Source organism: Mercenaria mercenaria, chromosome 2 (genome assembly GCF_021730395.1).
Source record: "Mercenaria mercenaria strain notata chromosome 2, MADL_Memer_1, whole genome shotgun sequence".
Taxonomy (NCBI): domain Eukaryota; kingdom Metazoa; phylum Mollusca; class Bivalvia; order Venerida; family Veneridae; genus Mercenaria; species Mercenaria mercenaria.
The window spans coordinates 24,482,592-24,492,550 of record NC_069362.1 but is presented as its reverse complement, the minus strand read 5'-3'; the positions used below and the strand labels follow the sequence as shown (position 1 = coordinate 24,492,550).

Here is a 9,959-nt window from a genome sequence, read left to right as displayed (position 1 = left end):
ATAAAGTCCGAGTAAAATATAATCAATACCCAAGTGAAATTAGTATCATTCCACAATGTTTTGGACATGTTAAAATCATGAATTACAAAGTTTATCTCAGCCAGCCAAATGCTTCTGTCTCCTCCCTAAAGGAATAACGAAAGGTTCATTTTTTTACTTTTTAATTTATGAGTGTGTTTGTTTGTTTGTTTGTTTGTTTGTTGTTGTTAAATTTTTTACACAGAATTTCGATACCTGACTTCAAATTTATATTTTACCTTTACAAGAGGACCGAAGAAGATCTAATAATAAATATTGTAAAAATATAATATTGATTTAAATATGATCAAGCAATAAAAGTTTGAGATGTGTTGACTTTAAATCCATACTACGAGAGTGACACATACAAGCACACACATATATATAAATGTCAGATTAAAAGAAGTCAAATCAAGTCAAAGTAAAGTTTTATTTGGCAAAAACATATATATGTTAATCTCCAATTACGCTTATTAAAAGAAGAGAGTATATTTTATTATGACTTAATTTTTCAGATAATTTGATTTATTGTATATATTTAGTCTACTTATCGGGGCATTAATTGTTCTGAGTAAAATGACAAACTTTTTCACCTATGCCTTATGACGATGGTTCATTTGTTCTTCCAGATATTTTCATCGTTTTTATCTCCAACATTATTGATATTTTCATTTTCACTATTATTGTTTATATTATTAATATATTTGATATAATGTTACTATCATTTTCGTCTAAATAAAATATTGCTATTCACACGGTACATCAATATCACTAGAAAGAACTCTGACGACGAAAAATGCCACCCTAACTCCGTTTATAATAACCTTAGTCTTCACATCATTGTCGTCTTCCTTTTTCTTAGAATGCACGCTTCCCACAGATCCCATCGTCACTATAAAGGCTAAATACTTCGCAACGTAAATGTCTCGTGCGTCTTTAGGCCTGAAATAAAAGTACATGTACTCGTTTAAAATTTAATTTGAACGCAAAGGTTAACATATATTACGCGAATCTTTTTTCGATATAGCAGACATGTACTGATTGTTCGGGATCCCAAATGATCCCCATTAAAGTTAGTTCTAACTGCATTGACCTATTTTGTTTACCCAGCAGAAAACAGTATTCGCACGGATTCAATTCTCATATATTTAACATTAGAGAACAAAACCAGTATTACATAGACTATAAAGAATAAAAGCCAGGGAGACATTGACTTTAAATGATACCAGTACGTTTTAATATGGCCCCGATTTGTATGTCGTACATCAAAATTCTGTTCGCTGCTTTTGGTCTAATTTCTAGTCACAATAAGTCATTAGTACTAAGCTATTAGGTTAAACTTTCACATCTGATGAAAGTCAAATAAGATACCCAATGTATATATATGAAGAAATGATCGGGGTGTTTCACCAATTCTAATCATTATTTAAGCCCCCGTGTGACTGACTAAAGTTTGTTTCATCTTTTGTTTTGTAGGAAATTTGCTAAAGGAAAAAAGTTGTCACTTTCCATTTTTTTACAACCAGTCCATTGCCTAAAATGATGTCATACGCGTTATCTTTTTCGATAAATGACAAAACTGAAAATAGTTCAGATGTATTTGTTGTTATTGTTTTTTTTTTTTTTTTTTTGTTTTCAAAGAATTATGAGTGACTTTCTAGAATGGAACTGTTATTATGCAGTGAAATAAGATTTGCAGTAAAGCATTGAGTGAAATCATTATGTGACTCTGTTGAGCTAAACATTTTTAGCACAGCTTTTTACATAGGATAGATTGTATCTTATATTTAATTCATTTATATGTATGCTATAAGAATCCATATCTAAAATCATGCCTATATACGGATGAAGGAGAGGTTGTCTTTGTTAAAATTAAAAACTTGTTACTATTGATATGAACACAATTATTTCGATGAAAATAGAGTAAGTTTTTAAAAATCCGTTGCTTGATCGAAAAAATAAAATGAAATCTTGTAACACAACTCTCGATACTTTTCAATAACTTAAAAATTTGAATGACGTACGGTTCAATTCTTCACGGATGAATAATGTTCAGCATAAATTTTGTAATATATATAGGCCTTTATATGCCTTAGATTTTTTTTCATTCTAACATGCTAATATGTTGGAATGAAAAAAAATCTAAGGCATTCGCGTTGTTTTTCGTCCAATTTATATGCTCCATCGTTCAGGATGCTTGTATATTTAGTAACTCCTGCCGACACCCTCGTGGTTTCAATTCCTACGCATCTGAACTGAGAACCATCACGGGCAAATCAGATTATAAACAGCACGGGGCCTTGTTAAAATAAATAGAACGACGTTGTCCTGTTAAACTTATAAGATTCTTTCACTGGTTATAGGTGCAGATGGGAATTTCCGACCTCGAGGGTAACTGTTTAGGCGGTAACGAGGTTCCTACCGAGTTACCGCCTAAACAGTTACCCGAGAGCCGGAAATTCCCATCTGCACCTATAACCAGTGAAAGAATCTTTTTCTTGCATACTGGTATCAAGATGAAATAATAAAAATAAAATCAGTCGAACGGCTTTCTTTTTAGAACTATTTCTTATAGCAGCGTATTTAAACAAAGAGCGGGAAATCAACGTCCGTAAACAGGAAAGACCTCATGACGTTTCAAAGACAAATAACAGTGTTTAGTTCCGGTTTTATTTTATCAGTTCCAGCGTAACGTTATGAATTTTTGATAAAATTACGTGTTTTGAATCGAGAAATATACTGTCAGGAACAAAGAGGAACTGTCAAGGTATTGGATTTCAATTCCGTTTTTCGAAATAAAATATAAATAATTACATAAATCTTCTACATTTATGTAGTTCGTAATACGTCATTTAAAGCACGAAAGTCATCTTACACCCCTGGGTGTAAGATGGATTTTCCCAGCACCCGTAAAAATACTGGAAATCCCCGTCTGGTATGCAAGAAAGTATCGTCCTGTTATACAAGTATCCAAGATGAGACATGATATCTATGCATCTCATATTTAAGCATATACCGGTACTATGAAACTCAGTATTTACACTTTAGTAATAAATTCTATGCCTTTTGTGCATTATTGTGGTGTCATAAAATGAAAATATATTTCAATCTTTTGAGTAAATCCCAACTTAAATCCCAGGTGCACAATATCACCTGCTAAATAACAATCCTGACATGTTTCATGACAAGTCGAGGCCATAACTATACTCGTTCTGAGGAGTTGAATACCAAATAAAACCCCAGCTGCAAAACTTCACTTGCTGAATAATCCTATGATCTTTGATGACTCTATGTCAAATACTTTTATTGTAACGCTTGACACAAGTTCGGACATCTGGACAGTCAGGCAAATTTGAGTGCTTTCCCCCGTGACGGGGATGCCGGAAGAGAGGAGCAGCATAAAAAAGCATTATATCCGCACCGAATCTTAATTTTAAATTGGTAAATCTGGTTCCTGGATAATGTCTTAATTTCATATTTATTTACAGATATAAATTTATTTACAAAACAAAAATAAATAAAATATCAACTGCAATGATAATCAATACTTACTTCGCTTCAAGAGACGAACGACCCTCTCTGCCTTTCACTGAATATCAAAATGATTGTTTCGCTGGATTTTTTAAAATTGCTTAACGCGTAAGTAATTAATAGAAAGGAAAGACATATTTGGAAACCCGAAAGATATTTCACAACTAATGTATACTTAACGCCATTCAAAACGCAAGTTACAGTTACAGTAACTGCGACAACTTCTACAGAACGTCCTCCTTGATTACATGCGGAGTGGCGTTATCGTTGGATTCAACAACTTCTTATAGCCTGATTTATTTTCCTTTAAACAAAGTAGAATGCAACTGTGTGTTATTATGCAAGGAAATCAGTTTGTACGCCGCTACACTTATTACGTCATAGCGTCAAACGTGATAGCGGGGTTTCCTTTAGTACTTTATGAAACATTTCTTTCACTTCTAAAAGATAATAGAGAAACCAACTCAAAAAGTAAATATTTGGTAGATATTGTGAAGGGTGTAGATAAATAATCCTTGATATCGTGTTGGAATATAGAAACACAATTATCTCAGTGATTTTGTTGTTAAATATCTGTGATGTATCCGGCCAAAGAAGTTTGACCTTATCTTCAAACACGACTCTCAGAAAACCAGTTAACCTTTCCGGGTCACATTTCGTGATAAACAAAGGCAATAAATGCACTTTCAACGTAATCACTATTTTAATTTCGAGAGACAAACTTGCCTATGTGTGCATTACTCAGTATGTTAAGGTGAAATCCCGATAACCGTAAAACTTGCAATGAAGGCATTGCATAAAACATACTAAAAATACTGAAGATATTTTCTATCAAAAAAATCAGAGAGGCATTAGTATGACTTTTACCTATTACACTAATACAATCAACTCCACTACACTCATGAAACAGAATAGGAATATTATACAGCACGTGAAGTTGTTCACCTGTTTTTTTTAGATTTCTGTCGGTCAAACCAGATGCATAAAGAGCACACACGTTTAATTGTATCGCATGCATCTCAAAAAGTATTTAGTTTAGAGTCATAAAACAATACAGGATTGTTATATAGAATGTGAAGTTGCGCAACGGATGTTCTGTTTGAGATTTCACTCAGGCAGAGGTATGGTCCTTGACATAATGAAGAATACACATAAAGTGCTTAAGAGTTTGTGTTGCATATGTTTTAAAATATTTGACTTATTATCATGAAAACAGGTAGGTGTATTATTTAGAATGTAAATTTGTGCACCTTAGTTATGTTTTGGATTTCATTCCACAAGACCAGAGTTATGGCCATTGACTTAGTCAAAATATGCATATAGGGCATAAAAGTTTGTGTCCCATTTATCTCAAAAAGTATCTGACACAGAGTCATAAAACATAAGAAGATTATTTCATATCATAAGAAGTTGTGATGTGGTGTTCTGTTTGCAATTTCACGCAGCCAGACCAGAGTTGTTGCCATTGACTTAGTTCAAAATACACATAAGGTGCTTAAATGTTTGTGTTGCTTATGTAAACATATATTTAGAAGTATTTCACATAGAGTCATGAAACCATGTACAGGGACAAGAAGTGGGGGCACCAGTGTCCTACGGACACACATCTAGTTCATTCTATCTAAAACATAAAGTGAATGTACATGTTAAAAAAAATGTTTGAAAACAAAATTGAAACCGCAAAATTATGCATGACTTAACAATTATTTCAAAAATATCCGCATTCAGCATGACAATAAAATATTGTTTTCGAGTTCGAATAAATTGAAAGGTTATTTATGGTAAATTTCACGGAAGTTTAATATATATTTCTTATCTGATACGTCTAAGTTGTATGGCAGGTGAGCTAAAAGTATAGAACTTCCAAGTGAGTTAAACTGATTGAGAGCTTATTATTTAATGTTTAGTTTTTTATTTAGACAATATTAAGGGAAATAGTTGAGATTTTAATCCTTTATGAATCTACAAGATAATTTTCATGCTGAATGTCACAATTATCTTTTGACAGACATTATCAAGCTTTTAAAGCTGCAGTTTCAGAAGAAACAAAAAAAATCATATGAGACTGTCGCTAGGCCAAGTTAAACTGTCGAACGTCAAGTCAAATATTTAAATTGAATATTCTTCTTAATTCGCACAATTGTTAATTTCGCTTTTTACATTTTACAAGACATATCTTTATGAAGCTTGACGTAAGTGATAATGTGACTACACAATGTATCCAAGAGTTTGTTTTCTTCCGCTTCCGCCAGCGTTTCGTCCAACAGAGATGTATCCGGCCAAAGAAGTCTAACCTTTTCTTCATACACGACTCTCAGAAAACCTGTCAACTTTTTTGGGTCACATTTTGTGATAAACAAAGGCAATAACGGTACTTTTGACGAAATGGCCATTTTAACTTCCAAATTACACCATGAACTTTCTAGAAAGTTATCTGTTACTACAGCTACAGTCACATGACTTTCTGTAATTGCTACACGACAAATTTCATCAATATCTATACCTGCTAAGAAATGTTTATCATATATGATGATTAAATGATCTGGGTCATTTACATAGGCAGTGTCTTTCAACAGCTGTAACAGTTTCAAGTTTAATTTTTCGTAGATTTTCTTCAAGACGAATTCGGCGTCTTTGGAACAGTATGCAAGGAACACAACAAATTTCGGGTTTCTGGAAGGACTCTCTTCCAGTCGGTTACTGTCTGTTAAATTAATTACGACGGGCATATTTTCCTGAACACTTTTTCTGAGGATAGAACTTTTTCTTCTTCTGTAAATAATTACAGCAGCGATAATTATTAAAGCTGTCCCCAAGACTCCTAATGTAGCACCTAACAAAATTATCATACTATTAATTTGCTCCTGTGCATCACAAACATTTTGAAAGAATGTCTCAGAAACATCTTTAGTAATAAGTTTACTTTCACCTTTATAAGAACATCTAAAAGGTGTTATTGTTACATTTACATCTTTAGTAAAAGTTAACAAGTTGCAGTTACATTCTAACTCATTGCCGTTCAGGTTAATTTCAATATTTCTTCCTAAGGATGTAAAATGCTGAACTATAATTACATCTATCACAATAAGGAGATTCTGTTGAAGATCTACAGACAAAAGATGTACACAAGATGAAAGATCTGTTTCAAAAACAGTTAATTTATTCCACGATATATTCAAATATTCTAGGAAAATATTTTCGATGAACATTTTCTTTGGCAATTTTGTTAGTTCATTGTATGAAATATCCAGTTCTGTCAGATTGTAATTTCGAGAGACAAGTTTTCTTATGTGTTCATTACTCAACCTGTTAAGGTGAAATCCCGCTAATCGTAATACTTCCAATGAAGGCATTGCATAAAACATATTTGGCTTAATCAATGGACCTCTAAATAAGACTTCCGGATTTGACATGTCAAATAACTTCAGTTTATCTAATCCTAATATAAGTCCAAGCTGCTTTGAAATTCTGCTGTTTGATGCAACGTGATTTAACATATTATTTTTTTCCATGCAGAAACCTTTACTTAAATCCAAGAAAAAACTGTCGAGATCAATAAATCTCATTTGCAAAGTGCGACACCTTTCCCCTATCATTAAACATCCCCTGTCTGATAAATACTTTCTTTGTGTACAGATACCATTTGAATTTCTCTTGAATAAGCCATGCGGCTCTTCTGATAATCGAATACTGTCATATCCTCTTGGAAAAAACGGCCAGTGATCAATCGCAATGTAAGATAGGTTGCTAAGTGACGCAAGTGTAGAAAGGCAGCTCAGTGAACCTAGAAGAAGAGTTCCTGATATATTAAGCGTTTCGAGATGAGGCAGGAGGTCGAAAGGTGCCAACAACGTTGTCAGTCTGGTCCAACTGACGTCCAAACTTTTCAAGGAAGTGTTAGAAAGACGCTCAAACATCGGTTTTCTAATAAACGCTCCAGGAAGGTTCTCAGCGTTATGGTTTCCACTAATATTAAACATCTGTAAATTTGGAGAATTCAGCAGAATAAGTCCTTTTGTAACGGAATCTAATGTGAGGTTGGAATTACCGGATATTTCTAGAACCTCTAGTCTATGTAAACTGCGGAAAGCTCCAGGTTCAATGTCCACTATGTTACAGTTGTGAATTCGTAACGTCTTCAGATTAATAAATGGTAAGAAAATACTTGAAGATATCGTGAATGCGTCTTCATTCCCTGCTGTTTCTAAATTCTCTATCGTGTCATGATCTCCATACAAATGTCTAAGGAAAGACAGGTCTCCACTAACTAATTTCAGAGTGTTACTGTAACATTTGAAGCCGTGAACATCACATGTACAATTATTATTTGCACTATACTTTTCATAATCCTCACAAAAAGACGCATTGGTTATTGAAATGAATATACCACTAAAGAAAACTGCCGAAATGAAAAGTAAACCTAATGCATATGATTTAATATCCATTATGGTTAAAACACTTACAATTAGTTTACATGATGTAATCATTTTGATTATATAAATAGATTATTGTTGAACAAGGGGAATTATTTCAACGGAGCATGACATTTCAAATCCTTTGTAAAATCGTACTGTGTTCACAAGAAGCATTAAAGTTATACACGTTTATAGGCAAATCTTAAAGTATACTTCCTTGTTTTAATATATATCAGTTTGCTTTCTGAAACAAATCTATCCTTGAATTTTCCTTGTTCCATGTTATCCTTGTATCTTAAAGGCTTTTAGCTATCCTTATACTTTCCTGGATCTACTCTATCCTTTTATTTTCTGGCACAAGACTTGTCTTGTATTTTCCTGACTCTAAATTTTCCTTGTATTTTTCTGACTCTAAGCTATTCTTGTTTTTTCCTGGCTCTAAGCTATCCTTGTATTTTCTGGGTTCTTAACTATCCTTGTCCAGATTTCCAGAAAAGGGACAGTTTAAAGTTTATATGACTTTCTCACATGGAAGAAAAGAATTCGACTTGCCAAGGCTATATACTACAAATATAAACGATTAAGCTGATTCCCTTACTTGTAGGAACTCAAGTCAAATGACAGTTTCAAAGAAAAACATGTGGGAATGCCGAAATAGTATATTGATACGTCTAAGTCACACTGGTAAAACTATATACTAATAGTAAAATCAAGTACACAAGCACTATTTTATTGATCTTGTGATATCTTAACCCAGAATAATCAAATGAGTAAACGAATACTACAAAACCAAAAATAGTTTAAGAGAGAATTAATTTTAACATTTAGCAACAAATGCTTCACTAAAATAATGTGAAATAAAAAAAAAAACAAGTCGGCATAAATAACTTCATAACTGATGATATATAATTAAGAAATATAGTTGCGTTAAAGTAGGTTCAAAAATAATGAGTCAATAGAATTCAAGATACTAGTATTTACAAATTTATTAGCAACAAAACTCAATTAATGCCATAAAACAGAAGATCTTTTGGAAGCAAAGAATGAAACCGAGCAGGTCGAGTGATGGTAGATTAATTTTGGGTTGACTGAGTCTGTTTATGAGAGTCATGGTTTTGGACTTGTCTTACTTTTGTACTAATTAAGTGTCCTGACAGTTTTATCTTGTCAACGATGAAATGATTAAAGCAAAATTGGAGATTTAAAAGCACTGTGAATTTTTTCAAATCAAAATTGAAGTAACACTACAATACAGTGTTTGAATACATAGATGAGTTAGAAACCACACTAGGACTTCTTGCAAATCATCCAAGAATCGCTAGAGCGATTCATGGATTTGAAAGTCGCAGTGAGGTTTATACCCATATAAACGCACAAACTACAGCATTTAATTCTTAATTAAATCCAAAAAAGACTGTCGAGATCTGAATTTTGAAGTATAAAACACGTTTTTTCTGATAAATATGTCCTGTATGTAAAAGCGTATCTAGTGGTCCTTTTGGATCTGCGATCAATTGAATACTGTTATATCCCCTTAGGAGGTTAATATAATTAGCCAGTGATAGAAAGTTAGAACCATATCTGGATAAATCTAGTAATAGAGTTCCTGGTACATTAAGTGTGTTCCGAGTTGAGGTAGTAAATAAATCGAAAAATGCTGACAATGTTATCTGTCTGGTCCAGCAGACGTCCAAACCTTTCAAGAAAGTGTTAGGAAGAAGTTCAAACAGCGATGTTCTAATGAATGTTCCATGAAGATCTTTGGCTTATGATTACCCGTAATATTAGACACCTGTAAAGTTGTAGAAATCAGCTGATAAAGTCCTTTTATAATGGAATCTTTGTAAATTGTGAAATGCACCGAGCTCAGTGCCCATTACTTTGAAGGGGTGAATTTGCAGCGTCTTGACATTACAAAGGGTAAGAAAAGACTGGGAGATATTGTGAAGGCCTCTTCATTTTTGTTGTTTCTAATTATTCTATATTTTCAAAATC

The 9,959-nt window shown here is 33.0% G+C and overlaps 1 protein-coding gene across 1 annotated transcript; it reads right to left on the bottom strand.

The window, feature by feature from the left end:
- Positions 1-429: 429 nt before the first annotated feature.
- Positions 430-8,000, bottom strand: LOC123563528 (toll-like receptor 4). The gene is made up of 2 exons (XM_045356372.2): positions 3,571-8,000; positions 430-960 (listed from the first exon to the last, which is right to left on the bottom strand). The coding sequence occupies exon 1, from the start codon at positions 7,992-7,994 to the stop codon at positions 5,706-5,708; it is 2,289 nt and encodes a 762-aa protein (XP_045212307.2). The 5' UTR covers positions 7,995-8,000; the 3' UTR covers positions 430-960; positions 3,571-5,705.
- Positions 8,001-9,959: the final 1,959 nt, after the last annotated feature.

Bases quoted from the DNA above. Each gene is read 5' to 3' on its own strand.
- LOC123563528 (XM_045356372.2), bottom strand. From the start codon at position 7,994: ATGGATATTAAATCATATGCATTAGGTTTACTTTTCATTTCGGCAGTT.